Source organism: Saccoglossus kowalevskii, chromosome 14, assembly GCF_978046115.1.
Source record: "Saccoglossus kowalevskii chromosome 14, keSacKowa6.1, whole genome shotgun sequence".
NCBI lineage: Eukaryota > Metazoa > Hemichordata > Enteropneusta > Harrimaniidae > Saccoglossus > Saccoglossus kowalevskii.
In genome coordinates this window covers 19,673,710-19,698,000 of record NC_140654.1, presented here as the reverse complement: position 1 = coordinate 19,698,000, position 24,291 = coordinate 19,673,710, and the positions used below count along the sequence as shown (strand labels likewise).

Genomic DNA, 24,291 nt, shown 5'->3' with positions numbered 1-24,291 from the left:
TCCATTGGATTCAGATTGAGACCCGGTAGGGATTCTGTTGAATTCAATCAGAATTACATTTTGTTCCATTAAAAGACTCTGTTGCATAGAGATTTTTTGGAGGTGTGTGTGTCAGTCAGGTCTCATATTGCAATTCAGTAAGGATTCTATCCATTCATTTCATTGTATTTGCAAGCATGAATCTGAACCAAATACTAAAAGCAATTAAATAATTCTGTTTTCCCATGTGACTTGAAAAGTGGTCTTCACTGTGTGTTATTTTACTCTTGTATAATCCACCTTTTGTTGGAGACTGAGTGATGTACCGGATTTAGTATAGAATAATACTTATTCCATTGTATTTTATAAAGCTGCAGGATAATAGAACAGATGGTCAATAACATTTACGCTGATTTTGGGTGTATTTTATTCTCCGTAAATATGTAGAAAATCGTAAAACAAGTTTGCACAAAATGTTTTTGAATCATATTAGTTAACGACGCTACAAATTGATTGTTTAATCGATAAATACTTAGTGAATGCAGTTTTAACATTTTGTGGTTGTAAAAAATCATTTTAACAAAGTGTCATCATTAGTTTAATGAATTCCATCTCGAAATTGAACAGAAAATGTTCAAAAGATTGGTGAAGATATTTTAAAAGGTCATCATGACTGTGTGCATGTGGATTAAATGTATTCTTTATTTCCACAAAACAAGATTGCAGGCAGCCATAAACACCGCTCTTTTAAGGCCAGCCTTTTTTTATTCCTTGTTTCTCAAGTTTTTATAAGACAAATTTTTTGAGTAGGGCGGGGAAAAAAATAAATTCTTTTTTTCCCCATTAGATTTGTGTGATTCTCAAAGAATTGTAAGTGAGATCATTGATCGGAGAGAAGAAATGAAATAAAATTTTATTCCATGTATAACCTTGTTTCTCATCTGCGCAAGACTTCGGTACTTTGATCATGATACTCCCATGAAAATGCAACTTGTTTTTTTTTAGCAATTTTTTGCACTTACAAGTCGGTGGGCGCAAGAAATTGCGCTGAAATAAAGTTTTATTTTTATTTCATTTTCGGTTCCTGTTCATTCGGCGGGTTCGCAAAACAAGGGATAATAAAAGTCTGGCCTAATGTGAGACAAACAAAATGGCAGCCCTCTTAATTTCAAATCCATTTTTAAAAATTGCTGAGTTCTGTAGATTTTTCATTTTAAAATTTGTATTTAAAGAAGTATTACCACGTCATATGCAAATTTGCAATTTTAAACAGTGATGGTCATCACTCAGCAGGTGTTCAAAGTTTGTGCATCGGTAAATGTGTTATCACGTCATATCCTGTTCGATATGGAACTCATAGCGATACAGAACATGTAAAATTTATTGTTTGTTTATATGACCGTCGCCCCTTTATTTAAATTTGAGTTATCACGACGAATACAAATTTGGTAATTGGCAATCTTAAACCGTGGTGGCTATCACTCAGCAGATGTTCAAAGTTTGTGTATTGGTAAATGTGCTATGATGTCGCCACTGTCCTTTAGAGGTCAACATGCATTATCCTGTTCGATATGGGACTCATAGCGACACAACACATGTAAAATACATTGTATGTTTACACGTTGCATGACAACCACCACCCTTTAATTAATAGTAATCGGTCCCTCAAATACATTGAAGACATGATTCAGATGAGTCTAAGAGTACGTCGATATTGCACGACTTTTAATTCTTTGAATGTTCAAATCACCTTTCACAAAAAACAAAACAAAAATGCATACTTTTTTCAGAAACGTTTATCCAACCCTGTAGAAAATGAAAAAAATATGACTCCAAAATTAACAATGAAATTATAGAAACATACATAAAAACTGTGCAAAAGGTGGCACCATAATTTTTGTGGAAAAACTTTAAAGGGTTTATTTAAATAACCTTAATTACTATTAAATATGTTGACATTTATGCTTTAATTGAGAAAACGTCACAAATTTAAAACTTTTGCCTTCAGGAAAAACAATCTGATGTTTCATGACAATTCTACTCATTTCCATGGAAACATTATTTTTATAAATAATACATGTACATCTTATTACCTGTGAAATTGCGAATCATTCTAAAGCGGCTCATGAGCTGTATTTTTTAATATTAATTTCATTGGTGATGACATATTTTATTGTTATTTGGAATCCTAATTCCTGGCGTTACTTTTCATTAAGCTTTGTTACTGCTGTTGTGAAAAATTTATATTGACATTTATTATTATACATCTGTCACCGTAATGCCATAAGTTACAGCGTTCCATAATTTTGCGGTATTTTACGGGGCATTTTCATCCTACCATATTAGGAAATGCGAATTCCAAATATGGAATGATTATGCACGTAAGCATTCTCTAATAATAAAAACAAACATGGCTGCCACTGACTCAATACAAAGAAGTTCGCTGATTCTGTTCTATATTTTTCGGCCTTCCTGTGATATATCCTTGGTAGGAAAAGATGTATAATAATGTTATTACGAAGATACCTCAAAGTATGCCTTTTTATCACCTTTCATGAAATAAACAAGCATCGTTTCTTCTTTTCAAAAATGTTGATCGAAGGCTGTAGCCAATGAGAAAGTTGTATCTAATTGGTCCAAATTTAACAAAATTATTTTTAGAAAAATACATAAAAATGTGCAAAACATTGCACCAAAATTACGACATGAAAAGTTCTGGTGTTCGAAGGCTAGAAATACATTAATAGTGAACTTCCTGGTTGGCAATATGCAAACGATTTCCATAATTATCTAAGAACTACATGTACACATGTTGGGTGACATGTTCACAAGGTGATTACAAACAAAATCTTGATTTGAAATAAAAAGTATATGCACATGTTTTGGTCAGCATATGGTGCTGAATTCATTCTTTTAGACTACTATGTACTAATGACATTTAAAGAATATCCAACAGTACTTGGTGTGTATGCACTTTGCTACACAGCCATCTTGTGTTGCACATTCCTATTGTAACGACTACGATGAATATCTTGCGGACCGAAAGACTCAATTTATTGGCGATAATAGCTCCTCACATATTGCGATTTTAATTATGGCGTTACAAAAATGGCAGCTGATATATCCCGGCACGCCCGAAGTACCAGCAAGATGATAAACCCCTCGGTCTACCGGACACTTTGCTTTGCAATCCACAGTGTTTTCTAAAAAGATAAGGCTGCTGTCAATACACATCAAACGGTTCCATTCTATCTTTGTATACATTCAGAAGAACTTAAATTATGATTGTCGTCCTTCCTTGTCACCTGCACACACGACATCAAAACTCAACGGTGATATCTGCATGATGATAATCTGTGAAAGTCCCTCATGACCAGCTCACTGCATTGCACTTGGGGACTCGCATGGTGGCTGGATTCCATGACATCAAAAACATCACTGGTACTCCTGGATATTCCAACAACATGACATGTAATCCAAAGTGGCAGCTATATCCTTTCACATCGATGGCTGCAAATTAATTATTTTAAAATTTCACATCTTGCTTAGATTGTCAATTGTGAAAAACGAATTCCATGAGAAAGTTATTTTCTGTCTGTGCTATGAGCCTGGTGTAGAAGAATTGTCATTTTGTTCTGAATTCTTTTGATTTTCTGTCTTATTTGTGTCACTTTCAGTTGGGCTTGCACAAGCTGAATCCGACTTCCTGGTTTCGTCTATTTCATCTACAAAATAAAAATTAATATTTGCAGAAATATCAAACCTAGTACTAGTACCTAGGACGAAATGTGCATATGCTTTTAATTGGAGGAAATACAGTCTAAATTACTGTTTCAAAGAACAAATAATATTTTCCATCCTTTAAAAGGGTGATATTATATTAAACACCCACCATGTGTTTCTTGACCAATCAGAAAGCTTCATTGCAAGACTTTATTTAGATTAAATGTCCTGTTTCAGAGTTTGACTCGTATTCTTGAGTTAAATCTGTGAGTTCTCATAAATTGTCTCTCAGACTTTTTAAACAAGCAGCCTCTCGGCTGAGATAGCTCCGCTGTTAGCAATGCACATTTCAATTAAAGAACAGAAGATATCATTAGAAAATGAACAATACGTATAGTATCAATGCAATGGGACTTGCTGTTTTCAACAAGAATTCAAAAATATCATTTTTCACCATAAATGATTGTGGTTTTTAACAAGAAGAAAATATCACTTTTTACCAAAAATGACAAAAATATTCACCAAAATTAGATAATTAAAGATATCATTACAAAATAAACAAATCTGAGAGAGGTCCACATGTAGTACCTATATATGTAATAATATCAAAGCAATTGGACTTGTCGTTTTTAACAAGAAGTCGAAAATATCATTTTTTACCAAAAATGACAAAAATATTCACCAAAATTAGAGAATTAAAAAAATCATTACAAAATGAACTAATCTGAAAGAGGTCCACATGTAGTACCTATATATGTAATATCAAAGCAATTGGACTTGCGGTTTTTAACAAGAAGTCAAAAATATAACTTTTTACCAAAAATTACAAAAATATTCACCAAAATTAGAGAATTAACGATATCATCACAAAATGAACAAATCTGAGAGAGGTCCACATGTAGTACCTATATATGTAATATCAAAGCAATTGGACTTGCGGTTTTTAACAAGAAGTCAAAAATATCACTTTTTACCAAAAATGACAAAAATATTCACCCAAATTACAGAATTAAAGATATCATTACAAAATGAACAAATCTGAGAGAGTTCCACATGTAGTACCTATATATGTAATATCAAAGCAATTGGACTTGCGGTTTTTAACGAGAAGTCGAAAATATCACTTTTTACCAAAAATATTCAGCATAATTAGAGAATTGAAGATATGATCATGAAATGAACTAATCTGAGAGAGGTTTACCCAAGGTACATATACACCAAGTATCAAAGCATTCAGGCTTGTAGTTTTCAAGAAGAAGTCGAAAAAGTAAAACATTGATACGGACGACGCCGGACAATCACTCATATGATAAGCTCCGCTCGACAAAGTCGACAGCGGAGCTAAACAAATCAGATGACATCAAAGATGAAACACTGACCAGGTTTTTGAGCTATATAATTTTCAAATTAGATCATGAATATTGATAAATTGATCCTTATGCAGACCTTGAGCATGCAAATCATATAAAAATAGTGACTACAAATTCCAAAAGATCAATGCTCATGCATACATGTGCTACGTATACGCATTACATAAACATTCTTGCATTCATAGCACATTTCATTTGAAAATAAGGGCATGGTCCCCTTTTCTCATTACAAATTTTGAGCAGAAATGTTGACAGAACTAACTAAATGCCTTCAAAAGTATGAGAATTTCCCCCAAAATAGTATCTACAGACGATTTAAGAGAGATAATGTCTTCATATTCTTTCTCCTGGATATAAAGTCCTTCCTGCGATAATATGTCTTGCCTTGCGGCTTTGAAATTTTATCTTGGATCTAACTTTAAGTCCCAGAAGAGTCCTCATAGTCCAGGCTTTATAAAATTACTAAATGAAAGATACTGTATTTGCTCTATTAGAATAAAATTGCATCAACAAAATCACACATGAAACACAAATTGCATCTATTACTTAATTATTCAAAATATTTCTTATTTTGCTCACAGATAATAAGCTAATATGGCATTCCAAATACGAATATTACCGAGTTTTGAATATCGTATGTATGCTTTTGTGCACAAGTATTTAAACCATGTACATACCTAATTTTAATGTCTGTATATGTACTGCCAATTCATTGGCGTTTCTTTCCGTTTCCGGCACATCCAGAATATCCGGCAATGCATTACGTCGTCCAGCCCGAGCGGAAGATTCAAATTCGGCCAAAGTTTTAGCAACCTCTGCCATTAATAGAACTACAAGAGAATATAAAGTGAAGTATTGGTAATATTTCAATGGTTTACTACAATCAAAAGATGGCTTAATCGCACAATGGGCCATTCCAGTTTATATCTGCCCCCTCCCCCTGTTGATGTGGTCGGATTTCCAGCACTGTATGATGGGGGGAAATACCGCGGAATTCCAACTGTATATGGAGAAACAGAATCTGGAAATCCAGACGAGTATGGGAAAAAAAATTCCTGGAAATCCAGGCAGTTATGGCTACTAAATAAAATATGGTCTAGTTTATCTCGCCATATACCGGTTGATGAGGTTGGATTTCCAACAGTATGACTAAAAAAACTTGGAATTCTGACTGTATATGGTAAAAAAATTGGGCCAGTATGAAATAGTTATTACTGAAATTAGATAAGGATGGTGGCACAAATAAGCTCATCAACACCGTGAATCAAGACTAGTTTGGATTTCCATTATCAAATATAAAATTGTGAACTTGGTAAATTAGCATATGATGAGAGTTATATTTGGAAATCCTACTCTGTATGGTGGCACAATTGAACTCATCAGCACCATAAGTAGGACCTTTAGTTTAGGATTTCCATTACTGTATGGTGAATGGTGATTTGGAAATACAACTTTGTATGAATTATACCTTGTACATGTATGAAGTAAACACACAAGCCCATCAACAGGGGGGTGCAGATATAAACTGGAATGGCCCAATGTGCAAAAAAACTAAAGACCACATTGTACATTATACATGTCCCCGGTACAACACATTGGAAACTTTTTAGGTTTTACACCACTAAATTGATCATCATCTTCAAAAAACTGAACACCACATTTTCTCTATTTAATACCTACATTGTAAGTGACACCTATGATCTGTGGTTAAACCATATCATATTTTAATTCAGTACACGTTTAAGGCAAATTCTCTTCTATTGGAGGTGTACTTCTATTTTCCCTTTATATTTGTAACAAACTTGTCCCAGGATTACACCCAGTCTACATACTGTTCTCATATATTTTTCAAAATTTTTATATAATTACTTCCGGACCAGATGGACATAATTTCGTCATGGATATGTATCATAAGTATGGCTTTGTGCAATTTTCATGTCTGTATACGTACTGCGAAATCATTGGTGTTTCTTTTTGTCTTTCTATCTTGATTAAAATTAAATAAATAATATTTTGCTTTCGCATTCAAAGAGTTACCAAATCCCCATTCACTGTTCTTGAATAATTAATTTGTTTGAGGCAGCCTGATATTTGCCTGCCAACACAATACAGAGTGTAAATTAATTTCTCTACAGACTAGTACAAATTATTCTAATACATGTATCTCAAATCCAGCAGGCACAGGTGCTTCTAACTAAACATGCCATCATAATAAAACCACTGGTACAATTCGATACTAGCCTTTTAACGTAGATAAAAACGACTGTACGTAACCTTAAAATTCCTAGACATTGATAATTTCAGCGGGGTTCTGCTAGTCTGCCATATTGTGTCTCTGGGTGGATGGTTGCAATGCCATACGTCACTTATAAATAAGAGGCAATATATTTATGCATATACCCGGTGATATATGCATGTATTTATGTTAAATATATTGCAACACAATACATTTATCTTATACTACGCATACTAATTATATACCATATTTGCTCTATTACAAGTGCATGTTTTTTAATTTCTAGACATTGATAATTTCAGCGGGGTTCTGCTCGTCTGCCATACTGTGTCTCTGGGTGGATGGTTGCAATGCCATACGTCACTTATAAAGAGGCAATGTATTTATGCATATACCCGGTGATATATGCATGTATTTATGTTAAATATATTGCAACACAATACATTTATCTTATACTACGCATACTAATTATATACCATATTTGCTCTATTACAAGTGCATGTTTTTTAATTCCTAGACATTGATAATTTCAGCGGGGTTCTGCTCGTCTGCCATACTGTGTCTCTGGGTGGATGGTTGCAATGCCATACGTCACTTATAAAGAGCCAATATATTTATGCATATACCCGGTGATATATGCATGTATTTATGTTAAATATATTGCAACACAATACATTTATCTTATACTACGCATACTAATTATATACCATATTTGCTCTATTACAAGTGCATGTTTTTTAATTCCTAGACATTGATAATTTCAGCGGGGTTCTGCTCGTCTGCCATACTGTGTCTCTGGGTGGATGGTTGCAATGCCATACGTCACTTATAAAGAGCCAATATATTTATGCATATACCCGGTGATATATGCATGTATTTATGTTAAATATATTGCAACACAATACATTTATCTTGTACTACGCATACTAATTATATACCATATTTGCTCTATTACAAGTGCATGTTTTTTAATTTCTAGACATTGATAATTTCAGCGGGGTTCTGCTCGTCTGCCATACTGTGTCTCTGGGTGGATGGTTGCAATGCCATACGTCACTTATAAAGAGGCAATATATTTATGCATATACCCGGTGATATATGCATGTATTTATGTTAAATATATTGCAACACAATACATTTATCTTATACTACGCATACTAATTATATACCATATTTGCTCTATTACAAGTGCATGTTTTTTAATTCCTAGACATTGATAATTTCAGCGGGGTTCTGCTCGTCTGCCATACTGTGTCTCTGGGTGGATGGTTGCAATGCCATACGTCACTTATAAAGAGCCAATATATTTATGCATATACCCGGTGATATATGCATGTATTTATGTTAAATATATTGCAACACAATACATTTATCTTATACTACGCATACTAATTATATACCATATTTGCTCTTTTACAAGTGCATGTATTTTATGCTGGATTACTAAAATTAGAGACAAAAAAAAGGATGGTGTTAAAATACCTACATCTATGTATCTTATTATAAAATATTCAGAATGAATGTCAGTGAAATGCCGGCATGAAGAGATTCCAGATAAAATAGAAAAGAACAAATGGACAAATATTCAAATGAAGGAAACTATAGGATTTCATAGTTTACAGTTTTGTGGTCGTTGAGGGCGCTATTACACTGTAGGGGGGGGTGCTGCATATCCTTATTATGAATTAATGATTAAATTAAAGATTCATTAATTCCTAGCGGCATATATATATGACTATTGCTAATGTTTGGGTTCAACCATTATAGCATAGGTAATTATCAATAAAAAGAGGGTGGGTGATAGTTATAAGCTACGTTTCCAACAGTTTGATTCATTATTCTTAGAACATTTTTCAAAAACTTTGATTCAACACTTTTATCCAGATATATTTCTTGAAAAGCTATTTAATAAATATTTTAATATACTGTAAATCTGAATATTGCTGAAAGTGTTAATTATTGCCAATGTTTTTGTTTTGAAGTTGTATATACGTCCTTCGCCATTTTTAATTCTCCTAACCCCGGTAACACTTGAATGGTAGTTTGGTTTTTTGCTACATGTACAATGTGTAAAAGCAGTCTTGATTTACTCAAAATTCAATAACCATGTGGCCCAGGAAATCATACTATATATTGATGGCCCCAAACAAACATTCTTTAATGTTAAATTGTGTTCACGCAATGTAGCCAACTGTTGCGACTCTGATGTCAGTATTGTCGTCTAAAAGCTATGAAAGATATCAAACATCAACAATCTTAAATTATTGAACTTAATATTTATAAGTTTCACTTGATTCTTGCCGAAGGCCCATTAATAAATCCCAGGGTCACTCAGGAGTTTTTATGTATTCACTTTTAATCCTCTCACAGATATATAGTCTAAGCCCATTACATTTTACATCATGTCATTTTTATAGACTTCCAGCAATCACAGTAAAAGAACGCACTAGTCTATCTTCACTAGTCTAGTCTGTTTTATAATGTACCTCACTGTCATGGAACATAAAAGAACGCATTTCTACAGAACAGGGATTACATTAGTGCGGTACTGAATCTTGTATTTATTCATCTTGCAGTTTTTTATGCAACTCTTCATTGTCCCAATTACTATTAATTAGCTTAGATTGTCTTGACTGCCATATTGCATGGTTAAATTTAAACAAGTACTATAAATAGTTTAATATTCTTATTTTCTGGATTGTATGGCATTCGTCAACACAAAATTACACAAAAGTCAATATTGTAAATTTTCATGATTTTCTCTGACCATGAAATTCACAAAAATTGTCTCTGGCAAAATCAAAGCAGTTTATGGGATTCAAAGAATTCTGAAAAATAGGCGACATTTTCATAAATAAATTTTGTTTGAATTTTTAGCTCACACTTACTTTACATGTAGCCTTTGTTTGTAGTCTGATTGTTTCAAATCAAAATGTCTTAAAAATTATTCCCAAATTTCTGTGACGACCTACGAAATATCAGATTCTGTCCATTAAGGTCAACCATCTACACTGAATGTACAGAAAATTTGAAAAATCTATTGTTGAAAGTGATATGTTTAACCACCAAAGTAAACCTCTGTAATTTCTCACAAAATAAAACCCACGTAATTATTTTAAAATTTTGTCAAAAATTTGATCAACTTCCGTAGCCAATTATCTACATTTGGTCCAAAATTACCCAACAAATTATAGAAAGTTAGGCAAAAAGAATTTTATGCAACTTAAACAATTACAATTACTTTACAATTTGTACATATATTTAAGCTATAAGGATAAGGGAGTATTAAATGGCTTTATGATAATCACAAATTGATACACGAACCACTTCAAATCGATTGAATACCTGGATATCATATTTCAGTGCAGTTGGATCAGATATCTTGATGGGATATTTGATACTAAGTTACATGTATAGACACAGTCACAATGCCATGATGCCTTTTATCAAACATTGCGACTGTTTTTGTCATTTTCACTTTGCCTCATCTAATGTGGTTTTTTTTGATGAAAATTGCACAAGCATGCAGTCTCCACTATTCTGGGATTTAATCTCAGTCTATTCCTCACCAAGGACAGAGTTAACAAGTCATTGTTAATGATGACATAGTCCCTGTTTAGTTTTTGGTGACAAAACAAAGCATCATTTGTGTGGTTAATTCATAACATTATTTGTCTTTGTACCTATTTTCAACAAAATTGGTTGAAGAACGTCTGAGAAATAACTGACACAAGAAAGTAACACCAATATGGCCACCAGTCGACCATTTTTAATCAAATCACAAAACAAATGCATCAGTAAACCACCACAAGTGGTGTCAGTGCCAAGTTTTATTGAAATTGGTCCTGGCATGCCTGAACGAAATTGTTGATGACATGTTGATTTTTGGAACAAAAATCAATCAAATAAACAAAAAAATTACGTGCATATCTATTTCTTTATGACTTGTCTTTGATTTGTACCAACCTTGAACAAAATGGGTTCAGCCATGTCAAAAAAATGAAAATGGATGCACATACATGTATGTATGCACACATGCATTGCTTGCCTGGACAGAACCCAAAACAATTTTGGAATTTTGCCTGATAGGGACGAATCAGCAGCAGCGAAGCATTTTCATCAACCATTGTGAGGGGAGTATCGGCCATGGCCAGGATGCCTTTTTCACTGCTTAATGAACTTAGGTGATTTAAGGTTTAAATCAACTCTGGTTGTTTGGATTCTTAGCAAGGCAAGGTTAGCCTTGAAGTGACAGCTGATAATATCAATACAACTAGGTTACTCAGAACATTTGCATCTTTATACATGTTGTACACTATAATATACTGTAAAACGTGTTGGAAAAACGACATACTATTTTAGTGAATTGTGGTATTAAAAATGATGTAATAGCGAAATGTTGAATCTCTCCTGTCTTTGTTGATTTCCTGTTTTGTCGCCTGCCAAAAGAAATGAGCAGCGCAGCTATCGCCTCCAAAAACCAGATTACTATGTTTTCTGTGTTGTTTACAAAGTGTGTGTGTGGAGAAAAAGACATTGTTTGGCGTCCATTTTGAATTTATAATGAAATTATAAATTATCAAATTAGTTCTCTCGCAATGCTGACAAATACAAATATTCTAGTATAGTTAGACAACATTATGTTTCTCTCACTCTCTGCACTCTTTGAGTGTTGTAAACAGATTAAAGAAATGCGATGAGCAGACTCAAAAAAATAATCACCTCACCAGGTGAGTGTGTCATTATTTATTGTCAATTTCTACATTCCGGAATAGAGCAGTTAGTTGTAAAAAAGAAAATTGATTTTACATTTCATATTGCAGTAAAATCAGTGGAAGTATATGGATTAATGGTTGTCTATTCCTTTGCATGTACAGACTCACCCATATACTAATAAGTACAATAATTACGACATTAAAATATGCTGCAAGGGTATCCAACACGATACTCACAGGTAAACTGTCCTTGGGTGCTTTGTGATATTTCTGTAATGAGCTCATATCAGCAGTAGATATAATCACTCAAGTTGAGTAGCAGTTAGCAGCGTAGATTCTCGTAAGCACGGCGGTGTCATAGAGGTCTAATCCCAGCAGTCTTTTATCAATATCACAATAGAAAAACTACATGCCTACTCAGATTACTAGGCATAGCTTAAAAAAAATTATGTTTCTCAGTGCTTGGTGAGTTATAAAACCGTATCGTTGGGGATGTTTTTTCATGAATTAATCGTGGTTAATCTACCGGTATTACCCCAGTGTATATTTTTATGAAAGTTTTCACAAAGTATGCTGGTAAAATGGATTAATTAAAATGCTTTTTTTTGTTGGGTTGTATTATCGATATGTTTTAAAAAAGGCTCGACTTCTTCTTGAAAACTGTTCTTTTACTTTACTGAGTTCATTGATTCATTCGTCCTCTTCGCCCTTGAGGGCACGAGGCCATGATGATTCTTTGCAATATAACCTTATGAGCTTTGCTATGTTCTATGCTTTGCACTATGAAAGACCTGTCTCTTTGCCGATTTGTTTTTGGTCGCGTCCACGTTTCCTTTTTCCTAGGAGATTCCACGTACGATATGGGACATTCTTAAGACATGACAGAGCCATCTGATGCTAGACTTCTTCATCGCCATGACTACACTGTGACAAGATGTTTGATTTCTTGTTAGGCTTTAAGGATGTAACAAATCCTCTGAAGACAACAATTATGGAAAGACTTAAGTGTGCATACTTTATATTTCACTCTGAATTGGTTGTTACATTCTAAAAATAGCATGTCCTTTTATCCAATCTGTGTATATTACAACCTGGTTTGATCATTTGGCATTAGTTCTTTAAAAATAAAATTTTCAATTGCTGTTTTTTGTGTGGATGCTATATATATAATATTTATGGTCCTATTATGTTAATGTACCATACTCGACCGCGTTAGCACCCAGTGTTCTCAACTCAGAAAATCATGATTTTTTAGGGGTGGGCGCTTATCCAAAAAGAGTGCAAATAGGAATTTTAATTCACCATGTGACAGATTGAGGGGGATATTACATCTTTGAGGGAAAATAAAATTACAAAATTATTTGCGTCATCATTTACATTTATATAAGAAACAGAAATAGTCACAACAAATTACTAGTATGCACATTTTATTACAATATTAATTACGTAGCACCCGAATTTACGAAGTTGAAAATATTAGATTCTGTTGGAACACAATCAAAGTCAAAAGATTTATCATTATCTCCAATGGCGAATAGTTGAATCAAATGCAAACTCTTGATGAAAAGCATTTTCCCGCCATATACCAATATATTGAACTAAATCTGAACAATAGCTGCCCATGTAAGATCTGATCATTATTTTCTTTGCCAGGGTACAGTTCTCAACATTAAATAACATCATTGGCTTGTCTGCGAGTTCAAGAGCAGATGGTACATTGAACATGTACCAGTAGATAAAGTGCATTTTGCTACAGAGACTATTGGAGCATGTGACAGTTTTAAGCTTGTGTGACTATATCTTTGTATCATTATGGTACCACAAGAAATTATAAATGTTTTATCCTGACATCAACCAGGTCCTGTCAAACACAAACACCTGCAAACCTTAACCAAGTTTTACTAAAAGTTGCATCAGTGGCATTGGCCTTCCAATTATGTTTGCGGCACACTTACCATGGAAGAGTGGATTGACAAATTTTTTGCTACATACTCAAATTCAATCAAATTATGTTTTGGCTTCTTATGTGATTGTTAGCTCATAGGGACCAATTATATTAGTTAGACTTGTAAATACCGGGTGGCTGCTCGACCACATGTGTACGCTAACTGACTGCTTGATCACATGTGAATCCTGGTTGACTGTTACACCACCTGGGTATATGCTGGCTGACTGCTAAATCAACCTTGTATATCCTGGCTGACTGCTAGACCTCCTGGGTATATGCTGGCTGACTGCTAGACCACCTGGGTATATCCTGGCTGACTAAAGACTACCTGGGTATATTATGCTGGCTGACTGCTAGACCTCCTGGGTATATGCTGGCTGACTGCTAAATCAACCTTGTATATCCTGGCTGACTGCTAGACCTCCTGGGTATATGCTGGCTGACTGCTAGACCACCTGGGTATATCCTGGCTGACTAAAGACTACCTGGGTATATTATGCTGGCTGACTGCTAGACAACCTGGGTATATGCTGGCTGACTGCTAGACCTCCTGGGTATATGCTGGCTGACTGCTACACCACCTGGGTATATGCTGGCTGACTGCTAAACCAACCTTGTATATCCTGGCTGACTGCTTGACCACCTGGATATATCCTGACTGACTGCTTGACCTCCTGGGTATATGCTGGCTGACTGCTAGACCACCTGGGTATATGCTGGCTGACTGCTCAACCACCTGGGTATATGCTGGCTGACTGCTAGACTACCTGGGTATATCCTAGCTGACTGTAGACTACCTGGGTATATGCTGGCCGACTGCTAGACTGCCTGGGTATATGCTGGCTGACTGCTAGACCGCCTGGGTATATCCTAGCTGACTGTAGACTACCTGGGTATATGCTGGCTGACTGCTAGGCCGCCTGGGTATATGCTGGCCGACTGCTAGACTGCCTGGGTATATGCTGGCTGACTGCTAGACCGCCTGGGTATATCCTAGCTGACTGCTAGGCTGCCTGGGTATTTGCTGGCTGACTGCTAGACCGCCTGGGTATATCCTAGCTGACTGTAGACTACCTGGGTATATGCTGGCTGACTGCTAGGCCGCCTGGGTATATCCTGGCTGACTGCTTGACCACCTGGGTATATGTTGGCTGTCTGCTAAACTGCCTGTAAATCCTGACTGAACAGACCATTAGTTTGTTCTGGCTGCATGACTACTAGATTGCCTGTGAATTCATATACTGCATGACAGCAAAGTCAACACAATTCTGGCCTTTTGTGAATTCAATTTTATCAAATTATTTGTTGTAGCAGGGAATCATGACAAAAATCTTCAGAAGATGAAAGAAGAGTAGCAGTTCATCTGAAATATCAAATCGCTTTGGTTTTTAGGAAAACAATACAAGTATATTTGGCAACGGAAATAAGTCAATGTATTTGGGACATAGTGATAATTTTAATGTGCAGACCTAGACCTTTTCACCACCAGACTTTCTTGCCCTAATTTTTCTGGAAATGAACCTTAATTTTAGAGCCAACAGACAAAATTTGAGTCAATTTTTAGTTTTTACACAAAAAAATTGTCTATTTTTGTCCCAAATTTTTGAAGTGCAGACTACAAATGGGACTATTTTATGAATTTGTGATAAAAAGAAGGAACTGGTGGTGAAAAGATTAAGATCATATGTGTGCATTCAACTTATAAAATAAGGTTGAACAAGCCATGCATGGCACAGTCCTCGTTAGTTATCAAGTTATATAGTTTTGTTTATAGTAATATAGTTGCCACAAATGCTTGTTTTTTTAGCACAAAAATGGCCGCCATATGGCCATTTTGAATCAGATAGTCAAACCAATACACTTGTATATCTATGTCATGATGTATAATGAATATATAAAATTTGAACATAATCAGTCAAAGCATGGCGGAGATATGACACTAGAACAGTATTCATTAAAACAAAATGGCCACCAGTCGGCCATTTTAAATTCGATCTGAAAAATAAAAAGATGTACCAAGTTTGAACAAAATCCATCCATAAATGCCAGAACTGCTTGATATTTGATGATTTTTTAGGACAAAAATGGCTGCCATTTGGCCATTTTGAATAAGAACCCGAAACAAATTGATGTGTATATGTATAATACTATGTATAATGTATGTGTGAAGTTTGTAAGTGGTACGTACAGGCATTTCTAAGATATTGGTCTGACCACACACACAGAGGTCAATCCATAAGTCCCCGTTTTCGGACTGCGTTCGAACAGGGACTAAAAAATGATCATGTTTCTTTTGCTTTAAATATGTTACATAATTATTGATTTAGACAAGTCATTTCGGTTTTTTACCAGTATGAAATTTATTTTTTTGGAGGAAAGCATTAATTTATAAAAAATCACATGACAGATTTTTTCACCAATTTTAAACGAACAAAATTTTCCATCAGGATATTGTGAACAACAGGACAAGATAAAGACACAAATCACAGGAAACTAGCGATATGTTTTAATGATAATCAACTACACGTAGCTTAAGATTTAGGAGTCGCTTTAGTCGCTTTAGCTTCCAATTTGAGTTGGTGATATAAACACTCACCAAGGGTACACACTCCCTATATTCTGTTTTAATTATTGACTAGAGCCAAACTACCGGGTAGTTGATGAAAAGTTTAATAACCACAACAGTAGCTGTAATAATGATGGCTTCTGTTTTAATTAAATGTCAATCAGAAGAAATCCTCTTGAAATCATTATGTATGTACAGTTTAAATTTAACCTGCATGGAACTCAGTTTTTTTTAACAGGATATCTCAATCTGAATTCAGAATATGTATCAGTTGAAATATGTGCCATATGGCACGTAGTGTATCTTACAATGAGTGACATACAGATAATTATATACATGCAGTTATCAAATACTGTTTCATTCTCATTTGAACAGCACCACATGGTTTATTCAAACAGCTATTTTGCAATGATTTAATCTGACATTTACTTAAAAAAGTATTATCAATATAAAGGTAAAATAATTGGCAAATTGTCTAAAACAAAACGACTCATTATTTCAATGATATAGTGTACAAATATTGTTTATAATATGAACTATTATATTTATCACATGCATAACACCACAGTGAGACTTAATACAGAGTAGATCAAAAACTATCACCAGTGTTACATGTATGTCACATAATACCAAACTTTTTTCATTGTATACACTGCCGAATGTTGTCAGAAGTTTTCGAAGTAATATACAGTCACATATCCACAGATTGTGATAGCAATAGTTCATATCGGGAAGCTCACATGTGTACTTTTGAAATTATTATACATCAGTCTCTCGAAAAAAAAATATCACCATACAGTATTCGCATGAAGTAGAACACCATGACACCAACAAAATTAGCATATAAGGTTCGCAAAATAATATTTGTATTTGGTGTTATTTCACCAATAGTTCCACTATTAATACTCTGCTGTTTCACTTTGTTGTAAGTACTGCGGAAATATGAACGTGATAAATATATTATCCTAGGATATTTTCTCATAGTTTGACGTCAGCAGACACTCATGATTACCAGAGGCTTGGATTGAAACTCTTCAGTGGTACATGTAATCACTTGTGTCTGCTGACATTAATCTGGGATTATATATCATATCATGTCATGACCTGTTTACATACAGGTGTTCAGATAGTTTAAACTGATATATTTCTTATATTTACAATATACATAATTCGCAAAATAGTATGCGAACACCATCTTTTGGGTTTTTATTGCTTATTTCACTGATAGCTAAATGATCTAATTTAAAACCCAGTCCCTATAATATATTGCTTCCTTCAAAAACCAGTGAATTTAAAACCTAGTAAATATACCTACAATATCAAATGCTCTGATATTAAGCCTAGTGAATATTTCTCCGGATACAGTATACAGAAATACTAGTAGACAATGTTTTTGATTAAATATATATCCATATATATCCATATACATTGTACTTTGTAAAAGCGCAATAAAGGTAAAGTCATATTTTATAAGATTCTGTACTCATATCAACATTAATAATTTGTATTCATATATTAATATTATTATTATAATATTCAGAACTTAATTTCATCAAGAGGGCATAACATTACATAATCTCCGACGGTATCTTATTAATTACTCTGTCCAAAAACACAGCTTTCCTAAAATAGCACCCCTCCCCTGTAAATTACCTATTGCTAATTTTGGTACATTTGTCTACCAATTGTCTCTGAACTATGCTATCAGTGATTATTTGTTCACTGCCCAACCCAACACAATTTTTTCACACCTATGGTGGGGATTAACAGATAAATGTACCCTGAACCTGAGGAGGGATTAAATTTTAAGAAGCGAGTAGTACCTATATTGTCAGGGTGGTTATGATGACAATGTTTAAAAGTCTGTATATGATTATTTTTCATTTATCTTTAAGTTAAGTATCTTATGCATTTAATTAATAACATCAGTATAATGGGGGCACGGACTAGACTAGTTTGTATGAACTATATCTGTGGTCCTCACTAGAATTGCTATTATTAATCATGGAACTATAAACCCCAGGAAGAACAACGAAACGAGGATTAAAAAAACCTTTGTCTTAGTTTATCTTACAGTGCTTTCGCTTTTGTTTCCACGACATTATTCATACTCCATGTTAGTTGCCGCCGATACGCCCGTTTCAACCGCTTTGCTGAAAACGGAAAACTTGAAAAAAAATTTTCATATCTGCGCAGTAAAATATTTCGTTCACTACGCATGCGCAAACAAGTCGGTCTGCAGGGTGACCTTCAGTGTACCGGAAATCATGCAACGGGTCGGAGTTTTAGCGAGTTTTCATAATTTTTAATGTCGTTTTTAGATTACTTCTTGTTTTTTTCAACCCTCGAAAAAATAAGGTTGCGAAAGTTTGCGAAACATGGGGTTTGGTGAGCTTGTTTGTTGTTGAGATATCCTGACTAATTCCGTGTTTCCCTTCGATCGCCAGAAGTGGCAATGTGTTTTTTTTTCTTGTTGAATGTCGATCATTTATCAGTGTTTTTGTCTTGGCGCCATTGTTTTTTTATGCTATAACCGGAACAACTCGGTCACGTGATCTCCCGGAGTCGTCCGATTGACTCCGAAAATGACCGATAGTCGGAGATAAACGTTCATTTGCGTAAATCGGCTTATTTTTTAATGCGACAAAATAAACAGTCAAAATAAACATTCGACATTGCGGCAACTATCATAGTTCAAAGGAAACGAAGTGGTTGTTCTTCCTGGGGTTTATAGTTCCATGTATTAATTAACTAAATTTATTATTATTATTATTATTATTAACTAAATTTCAGTGAAACCAATGAAAATAGGGGAACAAAACTGAGAACATACAAACTATTCAAAGTAAGTTATAATATGGAAAATTATTTGCAAAACATTTCAAAATTCAGCCTCAGGAAAATGCTTTCAAAATTCCGTCTGAGTGACCACAACTTAGAAATAGATTAGGTAGAAGAACAAAGCCCAAAATAGAATTAGAAAATAGACACTGTAATAAATGTAACACTAAAGCATTAGGAGATGAAAAACATTTCCTGCTATTTTGTACTGGCTATATAGAACAAAGAAAAAAACTGTTTGATGAGTGTGCAATAAATATTTACACAATGGATGTGAATTCCATATTTAAAAAGATTATGGAGAATAATATAGCTTTAGCAAAATACTTAAAGAGCACAATTTTTAAAACCACAGAAAGTAATTAATTTATTTTTTATTTTATTTTACTAACATTTTATTTTTATCCCTTATGTATTGTATGTTTTTTTGTATTTCTTTGTATTTATGTTCCTTACCATACAAAAACCCTCTGAAGGTTTTTAGTAGTGTAATAAAGTTATTATTATTGTGTATATTATTTATTGTATATTTTCTGGTGAAATAAAAACAACATTACAATTCAATTATTCAAAAATCATATTGCAATTTTTAAAGTGGATTACATTTCTTGATTTTCGCACAAGGCAGCCATGTACATGTAAGCAGCACATGCCAGAAAACACAGTATTATATTTATTGCCGACATTAGATGCCTTGTGACATCACAAGCAGCTGATCCAACACTACTACACAGTTGATTGCTTAGTAATAAACTATATATCACACTTTCGGGTCAAAATAGTCTTCACGTAATCACATTTGCTGTCAGTATGCTTTAAATGAACAATTACTTACAGAACTATAGGTCATAATGTCGTCCTTCATCAAAAATGAATTAAATGACAGTTATGTTACTGAATGTACACTATATGCTGACTTCAGTCAATTCAAATGTTATTAAATTATATACAAGATTTTCTTGACAAGGTGGTAGTAAGAACATACTACTGTAGAACACTATGAGCAAATTACAAAGTCATTATTTCCATGGAAACACTATTGGGGTATCCAACTTATTATATAATTTATTTGTCATTATTTTGATAGAATCTCATTTTAAAAAAAAATATTAACAATTTTTAGTTCAATTTTTATTTTATTTGGCCAATAACATTGGTTGACTGCGAGATTAAAATAATTATAATTGGCCAATAACATTGGTTGACTGCGAGATTAAAATAATTATAATTGGCCAATAACATTGGTTGACTGAGAGATTGAAATAATTTTAATTGGCCAATAACATTGGTTGACTGAGAGATTGAAATAATTATAATTGGCCAATAACATTGGTTGACTGAGAGATTGAAATAATTATAATTGGCCAATAACATTGGTTGACTGAGAGATTTAAATAATTATAATTGGCCAATAACATTGGTTGACTGAGAGATTGAAATAATTATAATTGGTCAATAACATTGGTTGACTGAGAGATTGAAATAATTATAATTGGCCAATAACATTAGTTGACTGAGGGATTGAAATAATTATAATTGGCCAATAACATTGGTTGACTGAGAGATTGAAATAATTATAATTGGCCAATAACATTGGTTGACTGAGAGATTGAAACAATTATAATTGGCCAATAACATTAGTTGACTGAGAGATTGAAATAATTATAATTGGCCAATAACATTAGTTGACTGAGAGATTGCAATAATTATAATTGGCCAATAACATTGGTTGACTGAGAGATTGAAATAATTATAATTGGCCAATAATATTGGTTGACTGAGAGATTGAAATAATTATAATTGGCCAATAACATTAGTTGACTGAGAGATTAAAACAATTATAATTGGCCAATAACATTGGTTGACTGAGAGATTGAAACAATTATAATTGGCAATAACATTAGTTGACTGAGAGATTGAAACAATTATAATTGGCCAATAACATTAGTTGACTGAGAGATTGACATAATTATAATTGGCCAATAACATTGGTTGACTGAGAGATTGAAATAATTTTAATTGGCCAATAACATTGGTTGACCGAGAGATTGAAATAATTATAATTGGCCAATAACATTGGTTGACTGAGGGATTGAAATAATTATAATTGGCCAATAACATTGGTTGACTGAGGGATTGAAATAATTATAATTGGCCAATAACATTAGTTGACTGAGAGATTGAAATAATTATAATTGGCCAATAACATTGGTTGACTGAGGGATTGAAATAATTATAATTGGCCAATAACATTAGTTGACTGAGAGATTAAAACAATTATAATTGGCCAATAACATTGGTTGACTGAGGGATTGAAACAATTATAATTGGCCAATAACATTAGTTGACTGAGAGATTGAAATATTTATAATTTGCCAATAACATTAGTTGACTGAGAGATTGAAACAATTATAATTGGCCAATAACATTGGTTGACTGAGAGATTGAAATAATTATAATTGACCAATAACATTAGTTGACTGAGAGATTGAAATAATTACAACTGGCCAATAACATTGGTTGACTGAGAGATTTTTTAACATTTTTTGTGTTTTTTCAATTTAATTTAAATCTAAGCAAAAATAGCCATTTTTGTACTAAATGTGGTAAAGATGTAGAGGATGCATACATGTGAACAGACAAATTAGGCTATGTTACCCAGCATTTTTCCTGATATATACTCATTACATGCGTTTAATACTACATCTAATGACCCTTTAAGTGACATGAACAATTGCAGTCATTTGTCACCTTTTAAAACATTAGCCATCTGGTCTCATGTTGACTCGGTATTATAAATTATAAATGTATTTGCTTAAGTTTACAAATGTACATATTACTATTTCATCTTAACACAGGAAGTATCAGCCTATGCCTGACAATATTAACACTTTGCCCAAGGCACTGCTAATGAAAGATCTAAGATGAGATACGTACATAATAGGCTTTGTAAATATAAATACTATGGACTTCCTACGTGTTAAGTCTTAACAATAAGCATGTATGCACAGGTATTATTAGTTTCATTTCCTTTATTTCATTATCTTCATTTTTATTGTAGAATAGTCTAGTTTATCATAAACCTTCTCTTTAAATTGGATACACTATTAGGAAAATCCAGGGTACCTTTTTGCAGTCTATTCTACAAAGAAGCTTCTACAAGTCGTTTATGATGGTGGCAGTTGTCAAATTTCTCTATTGTTATTGGTTAAATTCTTTTATTTAACTTAATTTCCATCTAAGGTACAGTTTACTACATGAACTAGATGTATATACACTATGACAATATGAATTGATACATTCTTACAAATGGTTTTTATTATCAAATAAATGTATTACATGGGCTTAATAGATCAATGTAGCCTATAACTGGAAGGCAAAGCACTCTATGGCTCACAGTTTTCCATGTATTATATAACGAGAACATTAGTCGCTCAGTTATATAATATTTCCATAAAACAGCATTCCAGAACAAAAATCAATATTTGGGCATATATATAACTGTATATATAGTCTACGATTTCATTACATCAATCATGTTTATTGATTGTAAATGTAATGTACAATCCAATAACGACGACTAGTCAATTAAAAATAATGATTACTTCATGTAAATTAAAGGTACTTATATAGAATGAAAACAAAATAAATTGATAAATCATGCAGTAATTTAAAAACATAGTTTGAATAATATGTGAACAAATTTAAAAATAAATTCAAAACTGCTCTGACTAAATTTATTATTTCTGCCAGTACAACAGAGCAATCACAAAGGTTTCTAAAAGAGAACACATTTTATACTTGGACGGCAATTTTATAAATATTTGTGGTTTTCATTGTTACCCAATTTGCATATATTTGATAGGCGAATTTCTGATATCTTAACCGCTCAAGAGAATTCAATGAAACATAAATCTAGACATTCTCTAGAGTAATTCAGTCATGATTACTTTAGGGTTGAAATTGTGCATAATAATTACCTAATTTGCATATATTTGATTGGCAATTTTCTGATATCTTAACCGCTCAAGAGACTTCAATGAAACATAAATCTAGACATGCTCTGGAGTAATCCAGAAACATGATCACTTTAGGGTTGAAATTGTGCATAATAATTACCTAATTTGCATAATTCTGTCTGATATCTCAAGAACCATCAGATTTAAATTGAAATTGTTTTGAACCCACAATAATGTGCACCAAGGTCACCAACTGAGTTTAAACCAGATTCATCCATACAGTACTGAGATCTGTTTCTGTGTCCGTTGCGACCATCTTGTATCAGATCATGAAACAAATGCATGTGCATCTGTTCAACATAATGTCTGATGTATGTTGTAGTTAGAACCACCCAAGCATGTGAGATATATGGCTGGATACAAACAGGCAGATTAACACACATACACATAGACGCACATGTTGTGGTCAATCCATAAGTCCCTGTTTTCAGACTTCTTTCGAACAGGGACTAAACGCAGAATTATTTTACAAATAGATCCACAAGTCACGTACATATGTCAGACCACCACCTGAAAACTGGTTTGTTTTTACTAAAATTCCACTCATGTTTATTAATCAAAACAGTTTGTAATACAAGGATACCATCCCTCGCATTGTTTTCAAAATACATAGGAATTATAAGAGTGCCATAAGTGACCTGACCCTTTGATACAAATTCCAATACTTGGCATTTGTCCATTATTGTGTTTTCATCCTGACAAATTAGGTCATATTATGATAAAACTAGTAACAAAATACCAATAAAATTAAATGATTAGTGAACACAGCAATAGATGTGACAGTCTCATTTACTGTAGTTAATAATCCAATCCTTGGTATTTGATATATATAATTGCTTTCTGTAATGAAATTTGGCACAATGACACGATAAAAATTACATTTCTCATTCACTT

General features: G+C 33.4%; 1 protein-coding gene across 5 annotated transcripts in view; it reads right to left on the bottom strand.

Moving 5' to 3' along the window:
- Positions 1 to 1,675: 1,675 nt before the first annotated feature.
- The window catches only part of LOC144350042 (uncharacterized), a 98,595-nt gene continuing 75,979 nt past the window's right edge, over positions 1,676 to 24,291 (bottom strand). For 4 of the 5 annotated variants that reach the window (XM_085508007.1, XM_085508011.1, XM_085508010.1 and 1 more), the window contains 2 exons: positions 5,750 to 5,902; positions 1,676 to 3,704 (listed from right to left, as the gene is read on the bottom strand). In XM_085508007.1, the coding sequence (XP_085364133.1) occupies positions 3,580 to 3,704; positions 5,750 to 5,894 (270 nt within the window). In that variant the 5' untranslated portion in view covers positions 5,895 to 5,902 and the 3' untranslated portion in view covers positions 1,676 to 3,579. Of the gene's footprint in view, positions 3,705 to 5,749; positions 5,903 to 12,260; positions 12,392 to 24,291 lie in introns of those variants that run through there. The other variant, XM_078008420.2, reaches the window with a different exon arrangement.